Genomic DNA, 27,219 nt, shown 5'->3' with positions numbered 1-27,219 from the left:
CTACAACTCTACAGCTCTACAGTCTACAACTCTACAGTCTACAGCTCTCTACAGTCTACAGTCTACAGCTCTACAGCCTACAGCCTACAGTCTACAACTCTACAGTCTACAGCTCTACAGCCTACAGTCTACAGTCTACAACTCTACAGTCTACAGCCTACAGTCTACAACTCTAGAGTCTAGAGTTCTACAGCCTACAGCCTACAGTCTACAACTCTACAGCCTACAGCCTACAGTCTACAACTCTACAGTCTAGAGTTCTACAGCCTACAGCCAACAGTCTACAGCTCTACAGCCTACAGCCTACAACTCTACAGTCTACAGTCTACAGCCTACAGTCTACAGCTCTACAACCTACAGCCTACAGTCTACAACTCTACAGTCTACAGTCTACAGTCTACAACTCTACAGTCTACAGCTCTACAGCCTACAGCCTACAGTCTACAGCTCTACAGTCTACAGCTACAACTCTACAGCTCTACAGCCTACAGTCTACAACTCTACAGCCTACAGTCTACAACTCTAGAGTCTACAGTCTACAGCCTACCTACAGTCTACAACTCTACAGCCTACAGTCTACAGTCTACAACTCTACAGTCAGTCTACAGCCTACAGTCTACAGTCTACAACTCTACAGTCTACAGCCTACAGTCTACAACTCTAGAGTCTACAGTTCTACAGCCTACAGCCAACAGTCTACAACTCTACAGTCTACAGCCTACAGTCTACAACTCTACAGTCTAGTCTACAACTCTAGAGTCTACAGCTCTACAGCCTACAGCCTACAGTCTACAGCTCTACAGTCTACAGCTCTACAGTCTACAACTCTACAGTCTACAGCCTACAGTCTACAACTCTACAGTCTACAACTCTACAGTCTACAGCTCTACAGTCTACAGACTACAGTCTACAACTCTACAGTCTACAACTCTACAGTCTACAACTCTACAGTCTACAGCTCTACAGCCTACAGCATACAGTCTACAACTCTACAGCTCTACAGCTCTACAGTCCTACAGCTCTACAGTCTACACAAGCATACAGCCTACAGTCTACAACTCTACAGTCTACAGCCTACAGTCTACAACTCTACAGTCTACAACTCTACAGTCTACAGCTCTACAGTCTACAGACTACAGTCTACAACTCTACAGTCTACAACTCTACAGTCTACAACTCTACAGTCTACAGCTCTACAGCCTACAGCATACAGTCTACAACTCTACAGCCTACAGCCCTGCAGCTCTACAGTCTACAACTCTACAGTCTACAACTCTACAGTCTACAGCTCTACAGCCTACAGTCTACAACTCTACAGTCTACAGCCTACAGCCCTGCAGCTCTACAGTCTACAACTCTACAGTCTACAGTCTACAACTCTACAGCCTACAGTCCTGCAGCTCTACAGTCTACAACTCTACAGTCTACAGCCCTGCAGCTCTACAGTCTACAACTCTACAGTCTACAACCCTGCAGCTCTACAGTCTACAGCTCTACAGTCTACAGCTCTAGAGTCTACAACTCTACAGTCTACAGCCCTGCAGCTCTACAGTCTACAACTCTATAGTCTACAGCCCTGCAGCTCTACAGTCTACAGCTCTACAGTCTACAGCCTACAGTCTACAGCTCTACAACCTACAGCCTACAGTCTACAACTCTACAGTCTACAGTCTACAGTCTACAACTCTACAGTCTACAGCTCTACAGCCTACAGTCTACAACTCTACAGCTCTACAGTCTACAACTCTACAGTCTACAGCTCTACAGCCTACAGCCTACAGTCTAGAATTCTACAGTCTACAGCCTACAGTCTACAACTCTACAGTCTACAGCTCTACAGCCTACAGTCTACAGTCTACAACTCTACAGTCTACAGCCTACAGTCTACAACTCTACAGTCTAGAGCTCTACAGCCTACAGCCAACAGTCTACAGCTCTACAGCCTACAGCCTACAGTCTACAACTCTACAGTCTACAGCCTACAGTCTACAACTCTAGAGTCTACAGCTCTACAGCCTACAGCCTACAGTCTACAGCTCTACAGTCTACAGCTCTACAGCCTACAGCCTACAGTCTACAGCTCTACAGCCTACAGTCTACAACTCTACAGTCTACAGCCTACAGTCTACAACTCTACAGCCTACAGTCTACAACTCTACAGTCTACAGCTCTACAGCCTACAGCCTACAGTCTACAACTCTACAGTCTACAGCCTACAGTCTACAACTCTACAGTCTACAGCTCTACAGTCTACAGCTCTACAGTCTACAGCTCTACAGCCTACAGCCTACAGTCTACAATTCTACAGTCTACAGCCTACAACTCTACAGTCTACAGCTCTACAGCATACAGCCTACAGTCTACAACTCTACAGTCTACAACTCTACAGTCTACAGCTCTACAGTCTACAGCCTACAGTCTACAACTCTACAGTCTACAACTCTACAGTCTACAACTCTACAGTCTACAGCTCTACAGCCTACAGCATACAGTCTACAACTCTACAGCCTACAGCCCTGCAGCTCTACAGTCTACAACTCTACAGTCTACAACTCTACAGTCTACAGCTCTACAGCCTACAGCCTACAGTCTACAACTCTACAGTCTACAGCCTACAGCCCTGCAGCTCTACAGTCTACAACTCTACAGCCTACAGTCCTGCAGCTCTACAGTCTACAACTCTACAGTCTACAGCCCTGCAGCTCTACAGTCTACAACTCTACAGTCTACAACCCTGCAGCTCTACAGTCTACAGCTCTACAGTCTACAGCTCTACAGGCTACAACTCTACAGTCTACAGCCCTGCAGCTCTACAGTCTACAACTCTATAGTCTACAGCCCTGCAGCTCTACAGTCTACAGTCTACAGCTCTACAACTCTACAGTCTACAGCCCTGCAGCTCTACAGTCTACAACTCTATAGTCTACAGCCCTGCAGCTCTACAGTCTACAACTCTACAGTCTACAGCCCTGCAGCTCTACAGTCTACAACTCTATAGTCTACAGCCCTGCAGCTCTACAGTCTACAGCTCTACAGTCTACAGCCCTGAAGCTCTACAGTCTACAACTCTACAGTCTACAGCCCTGCAGCTCTACAGTCTACAGCCCTGCAGCTCTACAGTCTACAGCTCTACAGTCTACAAGTCTACAGCCTACAGCCCAGCAGCTCTACAGTCGACAACTCTACAGTTTACAGCCCTGCAGCTCTACAGTCTACAGCTCTACAGTCTACAGTCTACAGCTCTACAGTCTACAGCTCTACAGTCTACAGCTCTACAGTCTACAACTCTACAGCCTACAGCCCTGCAGCTCTACAGTCTACAACTCTACAGTCTACAGCTCTACAGTCTACAGCTCTACAGTCTACAACTCTACAGCCTACAGTCCTGCAGCTCTACAGTCTACAACTCTACAGTCTACAGCCCTGCAGCTCTACAGTCTACAACTCTACAGTCTACAACCCTGCAGCTCTACAGTCTACAGCTCTACAGTCTACAGCTCTACAGTCTACAACTCTACAGTCTACAGCCCTGCAGCTCTACAGTCTACAACTCTATAGTCTACAGCCCTGCAGCTCTACAGTCTACAGTCTACAGCTCTACCGTCTACAACTCTACAGTCTACAGCCCTGCAGCTCTACAGTCTACAACTCTATATTCTACAGCCCTGCAGCTCTACAGTCTACAACTCTACAGTCTACAGCCCTGCAGCTCTACAGTCTACAGCTCTACAGTCTACAAGTCTACAGCCTACAGCCCAGCAGCTCTACAGTCGACAACTCTACAGTCTACAGCCCTGCAGCTCTACAGTCTACAGCTCTACAGTCTACAGTCTACAGCTCTACAGTCTACAGCTCTACAGTCTACAGCTCTACAGTCTACAACTCTACAGCCTACAGCCCTGCAGCTCTACAGTCTACAACTCTACAGTCTACAGCTCTACAGTCTACAGCTCTACAGTCTACAACTCTACAGCCTACAGCCCTGCAGCTCTACAGTCTACAGCCATGCTCCTCAAGCACACAGCCACATGGCCACGTGGCCACAAGGCTATACGGCTCCACGGCAACACGGCTGCACAGCCGCACAGCAACACAGCCACACAGCCACACTGCTACACAGCTACACAGCCAAACAGCCACACAGCCACACGACAACACAGCAACACGGCAACACAGCTACACAGCCACACAGCAACCACAGCTACTCAGCTACACAACATAGCCACAGAGCTACACAGTCACAAATCAAAAGAGCAACACAGCTACACAGCTATCCAGCCACAAAGCAAAACAGCTTAACAGCTACACAGCGACACAGCTACACAGCTAAACAGCCACAGAGCTACACAAGCACCCATCTACACAGATACACAGCAATACAGCCACACAGCTACACAGCAACACACCTACACAGCCACAAATCTACACAGCTATACAACACAGACACACAGCTACACAGCCACAAATCAACACAGCTACACAGCTATCTGGCAACAACGCAACACAGCTTAACAGCTACACAGCTACACACCAACACAGCTACACAACAACACACCAACACAGCCACACACCAACACAGCCATACAGCAACACACCAACACAGCCACACAGCTACACATCTACACAGCTACACAGCCACACGGCTACACAGCCACACAGCTACACAGCTACAGAGCTACACAGCAACATGGCTACACAGCAACACAGTTACTCAGCTACACAGCCACACAGCTACACAGCCACACTACTACACAGCCAAACAGCTACACCGCCACATGGCAACACGGCCACACAGCAACACAGCTACACAGAAACACAGCTACACAGCCACACATCTACACAGTTATACATTAACACAGCTACACAATTTAACACAGCTACACAGCTACACAGCAACACAGCTACACTGCTACTCAGCTACACAGCTACACAGCAATGCAGCTACAGATCTACACAGCACACAACAACACAGCTAAATGGCTACACAGCTACACAGCCACACAGCCACACAGCCACACATCTACACAGCAACACACCAACCAAGTTACTCAGCTACACAGCTACACAGCAACAGAGCTACACATCTACACAGCAACACAGCTATACAGAAACATAGCTACACAGACAAACAGCAACACAGCTACAGAGCTACACAGCCACACAACCACACAGCCACACTACTACCCAGCTAAACAGCTACACAGCCACACGGCCACATGGCAACAAGGCTACACAGCATCACAGTTACTCAGCTACACAGCTACACAGCAACACAGCTACACAGTTACACAGCCACACAGCTACACAGCTACACAGCAACACAGCTACACAGCCACAGATCCACACATCAACACAGCCACACAGCTACTCAGCTACACAGCTACACAGCCACAGATCCACACATCAACACAGCCACACAGCTACTCAGCTACACAGCTACACAGCCACAGATCCACACATCAACACAGCCACACAGCTACTCAGCTACACAGCTACACAGCCACAGATCCACACATCAACACAGCTACACAGCAACCCAGCTACACATTAACACAGCAACACAGGCACACAGCACCACAGATACACAGATATCCAGCAACAAAGCAACCCAGCTACACAGCTACACCACCACACAGCTACACATCTACACAGCTACACAGCCACACAGCTACTCAGCTACACAGCAACACAGCTACTAATCTACACAGCAACACTTTAAACACAGCTGCACAGCCACACAGCAACACTTTAAACATAGCTACACAGCTGCACAGCTACCCAGCCACAAAGCAACAGAGCTAGACATCTACACAGCTACACAACAACACAGCTACACAGCCAGACAGCTACACAGCTACACGGCCACACAGCTACATAGCCACTCGGCAACCCAGCTACAAAGCTACACAGCCACTCGGCTACCCAGCTACAAAGCTACACAGCTACATAGCCACACACACACAGCTACACAGCAACTCTTTAACCTCTTACATCTATGGGGGCGCTATTTCATTTTTGGATGAAAAACGTTCCCGTTTTAAACAAGATATTTTGTCACAAAAAGATGCTCGACTATGCATATAATTGATACCATTCGAAAGAAAACACTCTGACGTGTCCAGAAATACCAAGATATTCTCTGTGCGTGCCCTAGAACGTGAGCTTCAGGCAAAACCAAGATGAGATGGCATCCAGGAAATGACAAGGATTTTTGAGGCTCTGTTTTCCATTGTCTCCTTATATGGCTGTGAATGCGAGAGGAGTGAGTCAACCCTTTCTGTCGTTTCCCCAAGGTGTCTGCAGCATTGTGACGTATTTGTGGGCAGATCATTGGAAGATTGACCATAAGAGACCACATTTACCAGGTGTCCGCCCGGTGTCCTGCGCCGAAATTGGTGCGCAAAAGTCACCTGCCAGTATTTTTCCATGCGATACAGAGAGGAAAGCAAGCTTCCACGAACTGCATATCAATGAAGAGATATGTGAAAAAACACCTTGAGGATTGATTCCAAACAACGTTTGCCATGTTTCGGTCGATATTATGTAGTTAATCCGGAAAAAGTTTTACGTTGTAGGTGACTGAATTTTCGGTTCGTTTCGGTAGCCAGACGCAATGTAGAAAACGGAACGATTTCTCCTACACACAGATGCTTTCAGGAAAAACTGCGCATTTGGTATGTAACTGAGAGTCTCCTCATTGAAAACATCAGAAGCTCTTCAAAGGTAAATGATTTTATTTATTTGGTTATGTGGTTTTTGTGAAAATGTTGCGTGCTAAATGCTACTCAAAATGCTATGCTAGCTTTGCATACTCTTACACAAATTAGTCAATTTCTATGGTTCAAAAGCATATTTTGAAAATCTGAGATGACAGTGTTGTTAAGAAAAGGCTAAGCTTGAGAGCAGACGCATTATTTTCATTTTATTTGCGATTTTCAGAAATCGTTAACGTTGCGTTATGCTAATGAGCCTGAGGCTTTAGTCACAAACCCGGATCCGGGATGGGGAGTTTCATCCAGCAACAAAGCAACCCAGCTACACAGCTACACCACCACACAGCTACACATCTACACAGCTACACAGCCACACAGCTACTCAGCTACACAGCAAAACAGCTACTAATCTACACAGCAACACTTTAAACACAGCTGCACAGCCACACAGCAACACTTTAAACATAGCTACACAGCTGCACAGCTACCCAGCCACAAAGCAACAGAGCTAGACATCTACACAGCTACACAACAACACAGCTACACAGCCAGACAGCTACACAGCTACACGGCCACACAGCTACATAGCCACTCGGCAACCCAGCTACAAAGCTACACAGCCACTCGGCTACCCAGCTACAAAGCTACACAGCTACATAGCCACACACACACAGCTACACAGCAACTCTTTAAATACAGCTACACAGCCACACACCTACACAGCAACACAGCTACACAGTCACAAAGGAACACCGATACAGCCACCAGGCCATCAGTGGAGCAGCCCACTCCATCTGACAGGACTCAACCACTCCAACGTCACTCCACTGACTGGGCCTCGGTGAGAGGAAAAATACATCACTAAGTGTTGAGTAACACATCCCTCCAGTAACACATACCTCCAGTAACACATCCCTCCAGTAACACATACCTCCAGTAATACATCCCTCCAGTAACACATCCCTTCAGTAACACATCCCTCCAGTAACACATACCTCCAGTAACACATCCCTCCAGTAACACATCCCTCCAGTAACACATCCCTTCAGTAACACATCCCTCCAGTAACACATACCTCCAGTAACACATCCCTCCAGTAACACATCCCTCCTGTAACACATCCCTCCAGTAACACATCCCTCCAGTAACACATCCCTCCAGTAACACATCCCTCCAGTAACACATCCCTCCAGTAACACATCCCTTCAGTAACACATCCCTCCAGTAACACATACCTCCAGTAACACATCCCTCCAGTAACACATACCTCCAGTAACACATACCTCCAGTAACACATACCTCCAGTAACACATACCTCCAGTAACACATACCTCCAGTAACACATCCCTCCACATAGACGTGTAAGTCCCAACCTGGTGGGATTCTTGCAGAAGTGAAACGGTTGTAAAGAGCCATTCAGAAAGTAAACCACATCCAGGTCTAACCTGTGTGACACTGCATGGCCATTACATACTGATCTGTTTAAACCACGCAAACCCCAATGTTGTGACATACAGTCATACTCTATACACAGAGTGTGTTGGCTGGTTGGCACACTGTGTGTGATCATGGATGCTCAAACACCTGTTCAGTAGTTCATTATTCACCATATATCACGGTTACAGCACCACTTAAGAGTTATAGAAGACAGCAGGCAGAAAGCGGCTGAGTGGCTTATTCATTGGATCCTTTGCATTGATTCCGGCCATTTCTCACCTTCCCCGGTGTTACAAGGATACAGAGCTAGGCCACAATTAACCCTGCACCTGCACCCATTCAACACTATACAATAGTGGTGGACGAAAAAATGGGATCTTTTCTAAAGCACAGGTGAAGCTTTTATTCTAGAGATTCCAAAATCACGTCCTTACTTTAAAGGGGCAATCTGCAGTTCAAACCTATATAATTTAGTTTAAAAAATGGATGTACCAATCACACATTTACCTTAAAAAAAAGAAATAATTGTAATGCTTATCTGTGTGAAATTTATAGGTTTACAAATAATGTCATTTTTAAATAACTAATTGATTGACATAGGTTCAATTATTTGAATTCCATTTCCTTCATTTTTTTCTGTGTGCTTGATGCTCAGTTTTTTGTAGCGATAAATCAGATCAAGTCCAAACAATATTCGACATAGTTTAGCGCAGACAACCTGATAATTAACTACAATGACCATAATGCATTGCTCGCCCGCTTACTTCTCCGGTCTGTGTGGAGCAGACATGGAAACCGTGTTGATGGAGACAGAGAGAACACGCGAGAGGGTTAGAAAGCAAATGTTGGGGCCTCCCAAGTGACGCAGTGGTCTAAGGCACTGTGCCACTACAGATTCTGGGCTCTGTCACACCCGGCCGTGACCGGGAGACCCATGGGGCGGCACACCATTGGCCCAGCATCGTCCGGGTTGGGGGAGGGTTTGGCTGGCAGGGATGTCTTTGTCCCATCGTGAACTAGCGACTCCTGTTGCGGGCCGGGTGCAGTGCACGCTGACACGGTCGCCAGGTGTACGGTGTTTCCTCCGACCCATTGGTGCGGCTGGCTTAAGGGTTAAGTGGGCATTGTGTCAAAAAGCAGTGCGGCTTGGTTGGGTTGTGTTTTGGGAAAACGCGCGGCTCTCGACCTTCGCTTCTCCCGAGTCCATACGGGAGTTGCAGTGATGAGACAAGACTGTAATTACCAATTGGATACCATGTAAAAAAATAAATAATTATACATAAAAAATAAAATAAAACACCATTTGAAATTTTGCGACATTGGACTGAATCTATGTGGTGGGTCACAACTACAGGACAAAAACGGACAAATGTAACTAAGGCTGGGAATGTCAATACAATCAAACTAGCAAAGGCAATGATCACAAGTCAGTCATAACGTGGCTAATAGGCAACTGTATCTATATATATAGCTATTTATTTAGCAAGCTAAAAACACATACTAAGTTGCATGAACTCACTCTGTGTGCAATAATAGCGTTTAGCATGATCTCTGTACCCCAAACATACAATTATCTGTATGGTCTATCAGTCGAACAGTGAATTTCAAACACAGATTCACTACAAAGTCACTACAAAGATACAGGCATCCTTCCTAACTCAGTTGCCGAAGAGGAAGGAAACTGCTCAGGGATTTCAGCCCAATGGTGACTTTACAACAATATTGTAGTTACGCCACAATACTAACCTAATTGACAGAGTGAAAAGAAGGATACCTGTACAGAATAAACATTTGCATGCATCCTGTTTGCAACAAGGCACTAAAGTAAAGCAATTAACTTTTTGTCTTGAATATAAAGTGTTATATTTCGGGAAAATCCAATTCAACACATTACTGAGTACCATATTTTCAAGTATAGTGGTGGATGCATCATGTTATGGCTATGCTTGTAATCATTAAGGACAGGAGAGTATTTCAGGATAAAAAATAAATGGAATGGAGCTAAGCACAGGCAAAATCCTAGAGGAAACCTGGTTCAGTCTGCTTTCCACCAGACATTGGGAGATTTAATTCACCTTTCAGCAAGACAATAACCCAAATCACATGGCCAAATCTGCATTGAAATTGCTTACCAATAAGACAGTGAATGTTATTGAGTGGCCAAGTTGCAGTTTTGACCTAAATCTACTGAAAATCTCTGGCAAGACCTGAAAATGGGTGTCTAGCAATGATCAAAAACCAATTTGACAGAGCTTGAAGAGTTATGAAAAGAATAATGGGCAAATGTTGTACAATCCAGGCGTGGAAAGTTGTTAGAGACAAACCCAGAAAGACTCACAGCTGTAATCGCTGCCAAAGGTGCTTTTACAAACTATTGACTCAGGGGTGTTATTTCAGTACTTCATGTTCAATAAACTTGGAAAAATGTCTAAAAACATGTTTTCACTTGTCATTATGAGGTGTTGTGTGTAGATGGGTGACAAAAGATATATATGTAATCCATTTTGTATTCAGGCTGCAGCACAACAACATGTGGAATAAGGCAATAAGTCATATTTGTATATCACACAAGCTTTATAGTGATCCCTACTGCCACCATAACAAGATATGTGAGTGGTGAAACACACGGCCCACACGCCCCCTTTTTCTCCTCTCTCACCTCTCTCTCGTCTCTGTCTCCACCACCTACAGTAGCAGGCCCTGTCACTGCTGGCCCGCGTCAGATCCCTTATTAAAACCATGACATGCAATGTGATTGCCTTCATGAGGAGCTGAACAATCACAATCCTGAACAAACATTACCCAATGAAATATCATTTTGTTAAATTGCATTGAGAAAACCATTTAAGATGTATATTTTGGGATGGTCTCAACTCAATGTGATCTCATCCAAATCAAGCACATTAACCAAAACCAACTTCAGTCAGGCAGTTGAATGATCAAACTATATATTGTCTGAAAACATTCACAGACTTTACTAGAACTAGTCACAGAATGCCTGGAAATGACAAGAGTGCTACAAAATAATAGTATGCTGAAAAAGCATCTAACATTTCTACAACCATCCTAACAGTCATATATAAAAGTACTCCAACACAAATACTGGCACACTGTGTTTCACCTGTAAAAAGTGTTAAGGAAAGTTTTCTAGGCCGACACTGAGTCTAACAACTCAAATGGAACTGGCCTATTTCCAGTTCTTCCTATTAGAATTCAAATGGGCTTTAGCAACAACCAAGAGGTTCAAAGGGGGTTTATACAGTCCAACTTCTGCTAATGTGGCATATCAAATATTTATTTAAAGCTTCCGTAAAAGTACCTTTAAAAAAAAATTAATAACGCTGAACATATCAAATCCTTTTGAGAAGATCAACTGAAGAAGATACAAAGAAAAGTGTTTCCAGGAATAGGTATCAACAATATTCAAAAGTAATATCTCAATACCAACAGAACTGGAACATTCTAACATAGGAACACTGGAACATTGTCAAGTATAATGAATGTCAGTAAGATTTTCGATACACTAAATCCAATGTTTTATTCATCAGAACAACTCTAATTCCCTCTATCATACCTGTTTAATTCTGGTCACATACCTGGTTTATTTCCATTGTTTGTGTGTTACAAAGTCGTATGTTACAAAGTCCGGTGTTACAAAGTCCGGTGTTACAAAGTCCTGTGTTACAAAGTCCTGTGTTACAAAGTCCTGTTTTACAAAGTCGTATGTTACAAAGTCCGGTGTTACAAAGTCCTGTGTTACAAAGTTGTATGTTACAAAGTCCGGTGTTACAAAGTCCGGTGTTACAAAGTCCTGTGTTACAAAGTCCTGTGTTACAAAGTCCTGTTTTACAAAGTCGTATGTTACAAAGTCCGGTGTTACAAAGTCCTGTGTTACAAAGTCCGGGGTTACAAAGTCCGTTGTTACAAAGTCCTGTGTTACAAAGTCCTGTGTTACAAATCCCTGTGTTACAAAGTCCGGTGTTACAAAGTCCTGTGTTACAAAGTCCTGTGTTACAAAGCCCTGTGTTACAAAGTCCTGTGTTACAAAGTCCTGTGTTACAAAGCCCTGTGTTACAAAGTCCGGTGTTACAAAGCCCTGTGTTACAAAGCCCTGTGTTACAAAGTCCTGTGTTACAAAGTCCTGTGTTACAAAGTCCTGTGTTACAAAGTCGGTGTTACAAAGTCCGGTGTTACAAAGTCGTATGTTACAAAGTACGGTGTTACAAAGTCCTGTTTTACAAAGTCCTGTGTTACAAAGTCCTGTGTTACAAAGTCCTGTGTTACAAAGTCCTGTGTTACAAAGTCCTGTGTTACAAAGTCCTGTGTTACAAAGTCGTATGTTACAAAGTCCGGTGTTACAAAGTCCTGTGTTACAAAGTCCTGTGTTACAAATCCCGGTGTTACAAAGTCCTGTGTTACAAAGTCCTGTGTTACAAAGCCCTGTGTTACAAAGTCCTGTGTTACAAAGTCCTGTGTTACAAAGTCCGGTGTTACAAAGTCCTGTGTTACAAAGTCGTATGTTACAAAGTACGGTGTTACAAAGTCCTGTGTTACAAAGTCCTGTGTTACAAAGTACTGTGTTACAAAGTCCTGTGTTACAAAGTCCTGTGTTAAGAAGTCCTGTGTTACAAAGTCCTGTGTTACAAAGTCCTGTGTTACAAAGTCCTGTGTTACAAAGGCGTATGTTACAAAGTCCGGTGTTACAAAGTCCTGTGTTACAAAGTTCTGTGTTACAAATCCCTGTGTTACAAAGTCCGGTATTACAAAGTCCTGTGTTACAAAGTCCTGTGTTACAAAGCCCTGTGTTACAAAGTCCTGTGTTACAAAGCCCTGTGTTACAAAGCCCTGTGTTACAAAGTCCTGTGTTACAATGTCCTGTGTTACAAAGTCCTGTGTTACAAAGTCCTGTGTTACAAAGTCCTGTGTTACAAAGTCCTGTGTTACAAAGTCCTGTGTTACAAAGTCCTGTGTTACAAAGTCCTGTATTACAAAGCCCTGTGTTACAAAGCCCTGTGTTACAAAGTCCTGTGTTACAAAGTCCTGTGTTACAAAGTCGGTGTTACAAAGTCCTGGGTTACAAAGCCCTGTGTTACAAAGTCCTGTATTACAAAGCCCTGTGTTACAAAGCCCTGTGTTACAAAGCCCTGTGTTACAAAGTCCTGTGTTACAAAGTCCTGTGTTACAAAGTCCTGTGTTACAAAGTCCTGGGTTACAAAGCCCTGTGTTACAAAGTCCTGTGTTACAAAGCCCTGTGTTACAAAGTCCTGTGTTACAAAGTCCTGTGTTACAAAGTCCTGTGTTACAAAGTCCTGTGTTACAAAGTCCTGTGTTACAAAGTCCTGTGTTACAAAGTCCTGTGTTACAATGTCCTGTGTTACAAAGTCGTATGTTACAAAGTCCTGTGTTACAAAGTCCTGTGTTACAATGTCCTGTGTTACAATGTCCTGTGTTACAAAGTCCTGTGTTACAAAGTCCGGTGTTACAAAGTCCTGTGTTACAAAGTCCTGTGTTACAAAGTCCTGTGTTACAAAGTCCTGTGTTACAAAGTCCTGTGTTACAAAGTCCTGTGTTACAAAGTCCTGTGTTACAAAGTCCTGTGTTACAAAGTCCTGTGTAAAAAAGCCTGTGTTACAAAGTCCTGTGTTACAAAGCCCTGACCTCAGTTTGGATAATGTATTGAACATCATGTTAGTCTTTAGACCTTGCATGTAGCCTGGATTGACGGGTATACAGCCAAGAATAAAAGCAGCTGCCTGGTTGATGGGTATACAGCCAAGGATAAAAGCAGCTGCCTGGTTGATGAATTTCAGCTGGGCTGAATACAAAACCATCCCAGATAACTCCTGTTATTTTGTCTCAATTAAATAAGACTTCAAGTTCGCAGGCAGAGCCAACATTGTCATGGAGCGGGGACAAAGGACTGCCATAAATATGTTTCGCAGTTTTGTTTATTAATATTCACCTCATAATTGAATCATCATCGTATCAATACCTGGTTGATAAATCTATACTTAAGCAGAGGCCAGCTAGGGAGAGGTTGTGAATAGCGGGAGAAGTGTGGGTAAAGTGGTGGATGAGCTGGTGATGTACAGACAGCTTGTTTTGTAATCGATCTGTTGGTTGGTTTGTGACATAATAACACCTTAATAATAACGTCCACTGTGCTTGTAACGGAAATGTGAAAAAAACAGCCCTATCTGGTGCAAACACAGAGACAGGAACAATCACCCACAAAACCCAACACCAAACAGGCTACCTAAATATGGTTCCCAATCAGAGACAATGACTAACACCTGCCTCTGATTGAGAACCATATCAGGCCAGACATAGAAATAGACAAACAAGACATCCAACATAGAATGCCCACTCAGATCACACCCTGACCAAACAAAACATAGAAATATACAAAGCAAACTATGGTCAGAGTGTGACAGTGCTAACAAAAAACATCTGAGAATTCACCCTTCTGCAGTGAGGAGCTGTCCACCCCTCTGGTGCTGAAAACTGCAACATCCTGCTTGACCACAAACTCTTGTATGTCCCATTTTATGACTATGAATATGAGCACAATTAAATTGTGCTAAACCCTAGCATGCATATAAACACACACTGCTTTACAATGTTTAGGAAAAATCAATACAGAAAGTATGGCTAAGGGGAGCTGATTCACTACATTGAAATGTATCTAGCACACACACACACACACACACACACACACACACACACACACACACACACACACACACACACACACACACACACACACACACACACACACACACACACACACACACACACACACACACACACACACACACACACACACACACACACACACACACACACACACACACAGTCTGGTGCATCTGTGTCAAGACCTGAATGTGGTTTGCTGCAGGTAATATGTGACATTTGGACAAACATTGATCTACTGGTGCACCCCAAGAGAGCTCTTGAGAAGCTGTAAGAAGAAATAACAAGGCCGCTTTCCTGCTGTTACCATTTATACTGGCTATGCTGTGAGTTTCAGAGCTACAGGAGGCACACGAGATCACATTGTGCCTTTTTTTCAAGAGAAGTGAACATTTGTAACATGTAGAGTTAGGCCAAATCCAAATCACTGCTCACAAGGAGGTGTGTTTATGAAGGGATGAGGGTCCATATGTGAACCCCCACCTCTCCTATCAAGCCCAGCCACAGAAGGTTAAGCACTTGCCTTAACAAGATGACTAATAATGTGTGTCAGATAATTTCCCTCATACAGCCAGAGGACTGGAGAACATATGCTCCAACCTCTGTCTCTTTGCCAGAACATTTCATCCTCCTTTGACTCTATATCACAGCAGGAACTAGCTAACACTCCTCCTCCTCAGCCTTTAGACAAAGCAGTAATCTGGGGGAGCTGGGGAGGAGAGAGGAGAGAAGAGAAAGAGAGGAAAGAGAGAAGAGGGAGGAGAGAGGAGAGAGACAGGAGAGAGGAGAGGGAGGAGAGAGACAGGAGAGAGGAGAGAGAGGAGGGAGAGGAAAGATAGAAGGGAGAGGAGAGAGATGAGGGAGAAAAGAGAAGAGAGGAGGGAGAGGAAAGAGAGAAGAGAGAGGAGAGAGAGAAGGGAGAAAAGATAAGAAAGAGGAGAGAAAGGAGAAAGAGGAGAGAGAGGAGATAGGGAAGAGGGGAGAGAGGAGAGAGAGGTAGGAGAAGAAAGAGAGAAGGGAGAGGAGAGGGAGAGGAGGGAGAAAAGAGGAGGGAGAGGAAAGAGAAAAGGGAGAGGAGAGAGAGGAGCGAGGAAAGAGAAGAGGAGAGAAAGGAGAAATAGGGAGAGAGAGAGAAGGAAGAAAGGAGAGGAGAGAGAGGAGAGAGGAGAGTGAGAGCAGAGAGAGGAGAGGAGAGAGGAGAAAGATGATAGACAGAGGAGAAGAGCAGAGAAGAGAAGAGAAGAGAAGAAAAGAAAGAAAGAGAAAGAGAAAGGAGAGGAGAAAGAGAGAGAGGAGAGGAGAGGAAGAGAAGAAAGAGAAAAGAAAAGAAAAGAAAGGAAAGGAGGGGAGAGAGGGAGGGAGGAGAGAGAGAGGAGAGGAGAGGAGAGGAGAGGAGAGGGAGAGGAGGGAGAGGAGAGGAGAGGAGAGGGAGGAGAGGAGAGGAGAGGAGAGGAGAGAGGAGAGGAGAGGAGAGGAGAGGAGAGGAGAGGAGAGAGAGAGAGAGAGAGAGAGAGAGAGAGAGAGGGAGAAAGAGAAAGAGAAAGAGAAAGAGAAAGAGAAAGAGAAAGAGAAAGAGAGGAGAGAGAAGAGAGGGGAGAGAGGAAGACAGCGTAGCATGGGCAGTATTCACAGCTGCAGCATCCGCAGTAGCATCACTCTGCCCCTCTGAATGGGCTGACCTGCCCATGACCATCCCAGGATAGCAGTGTCATTGGCCCTGGGCTGAGGGGGCTACTGGAGGTAGAGAACTATGTCACAGCAATTAGCAGCTGCTGAACAACCCTGGAGTGAACAAACACCGTTATTAGCATGGAAAACATCAACACGCACATACAGACGTCATAATCTACTGAGCTCAGTCACTTCAGATACAGCCTACTCTCAGTTTAATATTCACAAGAGCAATGAAATGCAGTAAGGGAATCATCTGAGAAGGAGGGAATAAGGAGAGAAAATATACAGAAAGCATACAAAGAGGTTACGAGCAAACACTCCCCATGTTGTAGTGATTGGTATAGATATAAGGGGCGCATCATGAATTCCAATGGTATTCCATTCCACATCACATAAGAGTTAAATTACAAAGAGTTTTGTGAGATAATCTGACTGGGGAGAAATAGATTTTTCTGCGCTGGCCACAGTGAACCCAGTCCCAGCAATGCCTGCTCACACACATCGGGGAAAATCAATGCCTGCTCACACACATAGGGGAAAATCAATGCCTGCTCACACACATCGGGGAAAATCAATGCCTGCTCACACACATAGGGGAAAATCAATGCCTGCTCACACACATAGGGGAAAATCAATGCCTGCTCACACACATAGGGGAAAATCAATGCCTGCTCACACACATAGGGGAAAATCAATGCCTGCTCACACACATATGCCTGGGAAAATCAATGCCTGCTCACACACATAGGGGAAAATCAATGCCTGCTCACACACATAGGGGAAAATCAATGCCTGCTCACACACATAGGGGAAAATCAATGCCTGCTCACACACATAGGGGAAAATCAATGCCTGCTCACACACATAGGGGAAAATCAATGCCTGCTCACACACATAGGGGAAAATCAATGCCTGCTCACACACATAGGGGGAAATCAATGCCTGCTCACACACATAGGGGAAATCAATGCCTGCTCACACACATAGGGGAAAATCAATGCCTGCTCACACAAATCAATGCCTGGGAACATAGGGGAAATCAATGCCTGCTCACACACATAGGGGAAATCAATGCCTGCTCACACACATAGGGGAAAATCAATGCCTGCTCACACACATAGGGGAAATCAAGGCCTGCCATTAAGCATTCTGCTGCACATCAATCTGTTGATTAGTAACCAGGATTGATTATATGGCTTTAATTATGTCAGCCATGGCACAGATAAAGACCTGCCCACCCTTTCAGTCATCCACTAAACAGACAGTATTTGTCCCTGGTTTGTGGCTGGTTTGACATAATGTTTTGTATGTATAATCATTCCCTGAATCCCTGAATCAGAGATCTGCAACTTTTTCTTTGTTTAATTAATATTTACTATTCACTGTAGTACAAAGATGGATCAGCAGTATGAAATGAATGGGAAGATAGGAATGCATTCATTTGACATTTCCTCGTACTCTATCAGTTCATTAGAAAAGATCTCAATAACGGCTGAATTGGATTCTTGCAATTTCCTGCTGTTCACCTTTTGTATCTGAGATCAATCAGCTTCCATTCTTATGAAAACCTTTAGAAAGATAATTGTTTGAGCCACAGTGGCTTAAGTCCCATCATCTACTGTAGAAAACGGTGTGCAGTGTTTCCAGTGCAGTGAATGGCAGGCTTGGACATTGCATATCCAGGTGACACATGGCACCATTAAGCCACTTCTAATCAAATCACAGCCAACAGGCTGGCTTTTTAGCAGTGGCCTCAGAGTAGAGTGGGAGCTGCACAAAATGTGGGTGGCAGCAGCAGTGAAGAACAACCTGTCCTGTTGCAGGTAAAAGCTCAACAATCTGCCATGCAAAGTATTAGAGATGGGGGCCAGTATATAGGGCCAGTATATAGGGCCAGTATATAGGGCCAGTATATAGGGCCAGTATATAGGGCCAGTATATAGGGCCAGTATATAGGGCCAGTATATAGGGCCAGTATATAGGGCCAGTATATAGGGCATATATGTTCCTGGCTGGTTAGGACTGCTCTGTAATTGAGCTCTTTTAACACTTTAATAATGTCCCTTTCATTCATTGAAGTCGTACCATCGCTTATCTATTGGTTGGACCACTGTATCTTCTCCAGCTCATCAATAATGTTACACGAAGGGCCCCTTCTGGAAGAGAAATAAGACACAATCCTCCTCTGGGTCTTTTCATCAACTCTTTGAAAACCATTTCACACAGCATATACAGTGGGTATTATGAGTATAAACCCCCCCTTTGATTGTGTTCACATTTTGTGGCATTACAAAGTGGGATTGAAATGAATTAGTTGTGATTTTGTGGGGTCATTGATCTACTATTTAATATCAAAATGGAAGAAACAAAAAGTTTACATGTATGAAAAATAACAATTGTTAAGATAAGTTTTCACCCCCTGAGTCAATCCAAGTTTTTTTTTTAAACAACCTTTGGCAGTGACTACAGCTGTGAGTGTTTTGGAGTAAGTCTCTAAGCGCTTTGCACACCATGAATTGTGCAATAGTTGCCCATTATTCTTTTTAAAAGTCTTGAAGCTCTGTGAAAGTGTTGGGGATCATGGACAGACAGCAATGTTCAAGTCTTGCCATAGATTTTCAAGCATATTTAAGTCAAAACTGTAACTTGGCCACTCAGTTACATTCACTATCTTCTTGGTAAGCAACTCCAATGTAGATTTGTTCCTGTGTTGTAGGTTATTGTCCTGCTGAAAGGTGAATTCATCTCCCAGTGTCCGGTGGAAAGCAGACTGCAGGTTTTCCTCTAGGATTGTGTCTATGCTTAGCTCCTTCCCGTTTGTTGTTCCTCCAGTCTTTGCCGACGCCAAGCATTCCTGTACCCTGCAGCCACCACTATGCTCATCAGTTACTGAATGAGGTGTTGTATTTCAACTTGTATACATCACCTGCCCCGAATACAACAGGTGAAACAACCTTACAGGGAAATGCTTACTTACTAAGCCCTTAACCAACAATGCTTTAAGACGTTGAGAAGAAAAGCGTGTTAAGTAAGAAAATAGATAAGTAAAAAAAGATAAGTAGAAAATAGGAGTAACAAATAATTAAACAGCTGCAGCAAAATAACAATAGCGAGGCCACATACATGGTGCAGCGGCACAGAGCCAATGGATTTGCCCCAAACATAAGACTTTGCATTAAGGCCAAAAAGGGTATTCCTTTGCTGTGTTTTTTTCTGCAGTTACTTTAGTGCCTTGTTGAATTCAGGATTCATATTTTGGAAAATGTGTATTCTGTATAATTGTATTCTTCTTTTCACTCTATTGTAGAGTCACTGCAATGTTGTTGATCCATCCTCAAATCTCTCCCATCACAGCCGCTAAACACTGTAGCTGTTTTTAAAATCACCAATGGCCTCATGGTAACGTCCTGTCCTGAAGCTCAGTTGAGGACGACTGTATCTTTGATGTGTCGGGGTGGTTTAATACATAATGCACCTCATAAACTATAAACTAGACCATGCTTAAAGAGCTATTCAATATCTGATTTGTTATTGTTACCCTTCTACTAATCACTGCCTTTCTTTATGAGGCTTTCCAAAAGTTAGTGGGGTTTACTGTAACCATTGAGACACTGTGTTCATGAGCTCATCAGGAAGCTTTGGATATTAAATAGTAATGGAGGAACAGACAGAAAGAGAGAGAGAGAGAGAGAGAGAGAGAGAGAGAGAGAAAGGGGAGAGAGAGAGAGGAGGAGAGAGAAGGTGTTTGAGAATTATTCCTTGTGAACGATCCTACTGTAAGCCGTCTTCCTGTTGGGGCTGGAGGACTGGAGTGGAGCTGAACAGATTGTTCCCCCGTTCCTCAGTGACCCTAGAGTCAGCCAAGAAGAAGAAACAGCCAAAGACACAACAGATGGAGAGGCTTACAATGGACATGTAAAAGTTGAGAATGAAATACTCATCTTGTGTCTGACAGAAGAGTCAAGCCCACTATCATCACTATTCTGCCTCTAGGATGTTGTGTCTGAAAGAGAGAAGAGTCAAGCCCACTATCATCACTATACTGCCTCTAGGATGTTGTGTCTGAAAGAGAGAAGAGTCAAGCCCACTATCATCACTATACTGCCTCTAGGATGTTGTGTCTGAAAGAGAGAAGAGTCAAGCCCACTATCATCACTATTCTGCCTCTAGGATGTTGTGTCTGAAAGAGAGAAGAGTCAAGCCCACTATCATCACTATACTGTCTCTAGGATGTTGTGTCTGAAAGAGAGAAGAGTCAAGCCCACTATCATCACTATTCTGCCTCTAGGATGTTGTGTCTGAAAGAGAGAAGAGTCAAGCCCACTATCATCACTATACTGCCTCTAGGATGTTGTGTCTGAAAGAGAGAAGAGTCAAGCCCACTATCATCACTATACTGCCTCTAGGATGTTGTGTCTGAAAGAGAGAAGAGTCAAGCCCACTATCATCACTATACTGCCATCTAGGATGTTGTGTCTGAAAGAGAGAAGAGTCAAGCCCACTATCATCACTATACTGCCTCTAGGATGTTGTGTCTGAAAGAGAGAAGAGTCAAGCCCACTATCATCACTATACTGCCTCTAGGATGTTGTGTCTGAAAGAGAGAAGAGTCAAGCCCACTATCATCACTATACTGCCTCTAGGATGTTGTGTCTGAAAGAGAGAAGAGTCAAGCCCACTATCATCACTATACTGCCTCTAGGATGTTGTGTCTGAAAGAGAGAAGAGTCAAGCCCACTATCATCACTATACTGCCTCTAGGATGTTGTGTCTGAAAGAGAGAAGAGTCAAGCCCACTATCATCACTATTCTGCCTCTAGGATGTTGTGTCTGAAAGAGAGAAAAGAAGCCCACTATCATCACTATACTGCCCTAGGACTATCATCATCACTATACTGCCTCTAGGATGTTGTGTCTGAAAGAGAGAAGAGTCAAGCCCACTATCATCACTATACTGCCTCTAGGATGTTGTGTCTGAAAGAGAGAAGAGTCAAGCCCACTATCATCACTATACTGTCTCTAGGATGTTGTGTCTGAAAGAGAGTAGAGTCAAGCCCACTATCATCACTATACTGTCTCTAGGATGTTGTGTCTGAAAGAGAGAAGAGTCAAGCCCACTATCATCACTATACTGTCTCTCGGATGTTGAGTCTGAAAGAGAGTAGAGTCAAGCACACTATCACTGCTATACTGGCTCTAGGATGTTGTGTCTGAAAGAGAGAAGAGTCAAGCCCACTATCATCACTATACTGCCTCTAGGATGTTGTGTCTGAAAGAGAGAAGAGTCAAGCCCACTATCATCACTATACTGGCTCTAGGATGTTGTGTCTGAAAGAGAGAAGAGTCAAGCCCACTATCATCACTATACTGCCTCTAGGATGTTGTGTCTGAAAGAGAGAAGAGTCAAGCCCACTATCATCACTATACTGTCTCTCGGATGTTGTGTCTGAAAGAGAGAAGAGTCAAGCCCACTATCATCACTATACTGCCTCTAGGATGTTGTCTGAAAGAGAGAAGAGTCTGAAAGCTATACTGCCTCTAGGAGTCTGAAAGAGAGAGTCAAGCCCACTATCACTGCTATACTGCCTCTAGGATGTTGTGTCTGAAAGAGAGAAGAGTCAAGCCCACTATCACTGCTATACTGGCTCTAGGATGTTGTGTCTGAAAGAGAGAAGAGTCAAGCCCACTATCATCACTATACTGCCTCTAGGATGTTGTGTCTGAAAGAGAGAAGAGTCAAGCCCACTATCATCACTATTCTGCCTCTAGGATGTTGTGTCTGAAAGAGAGAAGAGTCAAGCCCACTATCATCACTATACTGCCTCTAGGATGTTGTGTCTGAAAGAGAGAAGAGTCAAGCCCACTATCATCACTATACTGCCTCTAGGATGTTGTGTCTGAAAGAGAGAAGAGTCAAGCCCACTATCATCACTATTCTGCTATCTCTAGGATGTTGTGTCTGAAAGAGAGAAGAGTCAAGCCCACTATCATCACTATACTGCCTCTAGGATGTTGTGTCTGAAAGAGAGAAGAGTCAAGCCCACTATCCCACTATCATCACTATCACTGCTATACTCTAGGATGTTGTGTCTGAAAGAGAGAAGAGTCAAGCCCACTATCATCACTATACTGCCTCTAGGATGTTGTGTCTGAAAGAGAGAAGAGTCAAGCCCACTATCATCACTATACTGCCTCTAGGATGTTGTGTCTGAAAGAGAGAAGAGTCAAGCCCACTATCATCACTATACTGCCTCTAGGATGTTGTGTCTGAAAGAGAGAAGAGTCAAGCCCACTATCATCACTATTCTGCCTCTAGGATGTTGTGTCTGAAAGAGAGAAGAGTCAAGCCCACTATCATCACTATACTGTCTCTAGGATGTTGTGTCTGAAAGAGAGAAGAGTCAAGCCCACTATCATCACTATACTGCCTCTAGGATGTTGTGTCTGAAAGAGAGAAGAGTCAAGCCCACTATCATCACTATACTGCCTCTAGGATGTTGTGTCTGAAAGAGAGCCCACTATCATCACTAAGGAGTCAAGCCCACTATCATCACTATACTGCCTCTAGGATGTTGTGTCTGAAAGAGAGAAGAGTCAAGCCCACTATCATCACTATACTGCCTCTAGGATGTTGTGTCTGAAAGAGAGAAGAGTCAAGCCCACTATCATCACTATACTGCCTCTAGGATGTTGTGTCTGAAAGAGAGAAGAGTCAAGCCCACTATCATCACTATACTGCCTCTAGGATGTTGTGTCTGAAAGAGAGAAGAGTCAAGCCCACTATCATCACTATACTGTCTCTAGGATGTTGTGTCTGAAAGAGAGAAGAGTCAAGCCCACTATCATCACTATACTGGCTCTAGGATGTTGTGTCTGAAAGAGAGAAGAGTCAAGCCCACTATCATCACTATACTGGCTCTAGGATGTTGTGTCTGAAAGAGAGAAGAGTCAAGCCCACTATCATCACTATACTGCCTCTAGGATGTTGTGTCTGAATTCTGCCTCTAGGATGTTGTGTCTGAAGAGTCAAGCCCACTATCATTGCTATACTGGCTCTAGGATGTTGTGTCTGAAAGAGAGAAGAGTCAAGCCCACTATCATCACTATACTGCCTCTAGGATGTTGTGTCTGAAAGAGAGAAGAGTCAAGCCCACTATCATCACTATACTGCCTCTAGGATGTTGTGTCTGAAAGAGAGAAGAGTCAAGCCCACTATCATCACTATACTGCCTCTAGGATGTTGTGTCTGAAAGAGAGAAGAGTCAAGCCCACTATCATCACTATACTGCCTCTAGGATGTTGTGTCTGAAAGAGAGAAGAGTCAAGCCCACTATCATCACTATTCTGCCTCTAGGATGTTGTGTCTGAAAGAGAGAAGAGTCAAGTCAAGCCCACTATCATCATCACTATACTGCCTCTAGGATGTTGTGTCTGAAAGAGAGAAGAGTCAAGCCCACTATCATCACTATACTGGCTCTAGGATGTTGTGTCTGAAAGAGAGAAGAGTCAAGCCCACTATCATCACTATACTGCCTCTAGGATGTTGTGTCTGAAAGAGAGAAGAGTCAAGCCCACTATCATCACTATACTGGCTCTAGGATGTTGTGTCTGAAAGAGAGAAGAGTCAAGCCCACTATCATCACTATACTGTCTCTAGGATGTTGTGTCTGAAAGAGAGAAGAGTCAAGCCCACTATCATCACTATACTGTCTCTCGGATGTTGTGTCTGAAAGAGAGAAGAGTCAAGCCCACTATCATCACTATACTGCCTCTAGGATGTTGTGTCTGAAAGAGAGAAGAGTCAAGCCCACTATCATCACTATACTGCCTCTAGGATGTTGTGTCTGAAAGAGAGAAGAGTCAAGCCCACTATCATCACTATACTGCCTCTAGGATGTTGTGTCTGAAAGAGAGAAGAGTCAAGCCCACTATCATCACTATACTGCTCTAGGATGTTGTGTCTGAAAGAGAGAAGAGTCAAGCCCACTATCATCACTATACTGCCTCTAGGATGTTGTGTCTGAAGGAGAGAGAAGAGTCAAGCCCACTATCATCACTATACTGCCTCTAGGATGTTGTGTCTGAAAGATGTTGTGTCTGAGAAGAGTCAAGCCCACTATCATCACTATACTGGCTCTAGGATGTTGTGTCTGAAAGAGAGAAGAGTCAAGCCCACTATCACTGCTATACTGGCTCTAGGATGTTGTGTCTGAAAGATAGAAGAGTCAAGCCCACTATCATCACTATACTGGCTCTAGGATGTTGTGTCTGAAAGAGAGAAGAGTCAAGCCCACTATCATCACTATCTAGGATGTTGTGTCTGCCTCTAGGATGTTGTGTCTGAAAGAGAGAAGAGTCAAGCCCACTATCATCACTATACTGCCTCTAGGATGTTGTGTCTGAAAGAGAGAAGAGTCAAGCCCACTATCATCACTATACTGGCTCTAGGATGTTGTGTCTGAAAGAGAGAAGAGTCAAGCCCACTATCATCACTATTCTGCCTCTAGGATGTTGTGTCTGAAAGAGAGAAGAGTCAAGCCCACTATCATCACTATACTGCCTCTAGGATGTTGTGTCTGAAAGAGAGAAGAGTCAAGCCCACTATCATCACTATACTGTCTCTAGGATGTTGTGTCTGAAAGAGAGAAGAGTCAAGCCCACTATCATCACTATACTGTCTCTCGGATGTTGTGTCTGAAATAGATAATCAAGCCCATAATATATCCCATGTTGTGTCTAGCACACTATCATCACTATACTGGCTCTAGGAGTCTGAAAGAGAGAAGAGCCCACTATCATCACTATTGTCTCTAGGATGTTGTGTCTGAAAGAGAGAAGAGTCAAGCCCACTATCATCACTATAGTCGGATGTTGTGTCTGAAAGAGAGAAGAGTCAAGCCACTATCATCACTATACTGTCTCTAGGATATGTGTCTGAAAGAGAGAAGAGGCCCACTATCATCACTATACTGCATCTAGGATGTTGTGTCTGAAAGAGAGAAGAGTCAAGCCCACTATCATCACTATACTGCCTCTAGGATGTTGTGTCTGAAAAGAGAGAAAGTCAAGCCCACTATCATCACTATACTGCTCTAGGATGTTGTGTCTGAAAGAGAGAAGAGTCAAGCCACACTATCATCACTATCTGTCTCTAGGATGTTGTGTCTGAAAGAGAGAAGAGTCAAGCCCACTATCATCACTATACTGCCTCTAGGATGTTGTGTCTGAAAGAGAGAAGAGTCAAGCCCACTATCATCACTATTCTGCCTCTAGGATGTTGTGTCTGAAAGAGAGAAGAGTCAAGCCCACTATCATCACTATTCTGCCTCTAGGATGTTGTGTCTGAAAGAGAGAAGAGTCAAGCCCACTATCATCACTATACTGGCTCTAGGATGTTGTGTCTGAAAGAGAGAAGAGTCAAGCCCACTATCATCACTATACTGCCTCTAGGATGTTGTGTCTGAAGGAGAGAAGAGTCAAGCCCACTATCATCACTATTCTGCCTCTAGGATGTTGTGTCTGAAAGAGAGAAGAGTCAAGCCCACTATCATCACTATACTGGCTCTAGGATGTTGTGTCTGAAAGAGAGAAGAGTCAAGCCCACTATCATCACTATACTGGCTCTAGGATGTTGTGTCTGAAAGAGAGAAGAGTCAAGCCCACTATCATCACTATACTGCCTCTAGGATGTTGTGTCTGAAAGAGAGAAGAGTCAAGCCCACTATCATCACTATACTGCCTCTAGGATGTTGTGTCTGAAAGAGAGAAGAGTCAAGCCCGCTATCACTGCTATACTGCCTCGAGCATTGCGCTTCATCCAATCCACGGATAAAGCTCTGAATGCAAATGCAATGGGTGATAACCCAATTTGGTTCCTTTTCTAAATGACCTAGTGTATAGCTCTGCATGTTCCTGCATGTGTAGCTAAGTGACCCTGTTTGTTTTCTCTACTGGAGGAAGACAAACATAGGCAACAGACATGTATTACCCTTGATCCAAGAATCTTTTTAGCCAGGACTTTCCCAACTAGAAGCGGCATATGTCTCATGGCTATGTCATACTTAGCTATAAAAAGCATGCTCATTCAGTTCACCAACAATGAAACCTGCTGCCACATGGTATTGATGATTCTTGCACATGTTAATTAGCCATTTGGCATTGTGCAGCATCTGTTTAGAACAGTATTTCCTAACAACAGGTGGACTATTCTAAAGCAAGGCTGTACAAAGGAGTCGAAATGCATTCTATAAAACTCCACACAAACACACTGTAGGAGCCTGCTGTAGACGATGGTGTGAAACTGTGGGATCAGAGGCTGCGTGGGTGTCCAACAATGCCCTATCGCAGGTTCAGAGAGGAATGCCTGGTGAAAGATTTTCCCTGAGACGGAACACCTTTAATTGACAGCCTTTCTGTAGACCTCCTGTGGTACCTCTAGCCACCCTATTTATAGGCTGTAATGACAGACTTCCATTTGCCAGGGATCATTGTTGCAGAGCTGGAGATGCTAACTTTGTGGCCTGCAATTTTAGGTGTCATACTGTGCCATACCTCCAGCGTCAGATGAAGGGGAAACGGCCAGGCTGCTGCTGTGGCTATGCTGCGTCTGACCGACAGCCAGTCTACACAGAACCCAGCTTCCTCCATCTTGGTGTCAGATTTAAAAGGTTGCAGATCATCAGAATGACTTGTGGCATTATTA

The 27,219-nt window shown here is 44.1% G+C and overlaps 2 protein-coding genes across 2 annotated transcripts in view; one reads left to right on the top strand and one right to left on the bottom strand.

Annotated features, from left to right (window-relative positions):
- Window positions 1-27,219, bottom strand: part of LOC135545679 (X-linked interleukin-1 receptor accessory protein-like 2) — a 516,578-nt gene that overhangs the window by 470,988 nt on the left and 18,371 nt on the right. The window lies entirely within an intron of this gene.
- Window positions 4,029-4,976, top strand: LOC135544972 (putative uncharacterized protein FLJ46204). Its single transcript, XM_064972657.1, has one exon. It carries the CDS (start codon window positions 4,029-4,031, stop codon window positions 4,974-4,976), a length of 948 nt encoding a protein of 315 aa, XP_064828729.1.

This window comes from Oncorhynchus masou, chromosome 9 (assembly GCF_036934945.1).
Source record: "Oncorhynchus masou masou isolate Uvic2021 chromosome 9, UVic_Omas_1.1, whole genome shotgun sequence".
NCBI classification, from domain to species: Eukaryota; Metazoa; Chordata; class Actinopteri; order Salmoniformes; family Salmonidae; genus Oncorhynchus; species Oncorhynchus masou.
This window is presented reverse-complemented; position numbering and strand designations above follow the sequence as displayed.

What these genes read in the sequence shown, in the direction of transcription:
- LOC135544972 (XM_064972657.1), top strand. Translation starts at nt 4,029, where the DNA reads ATGGCCACGTGGCCACAAGGCTATACGGCTCCACGGCAACACGGCTGC.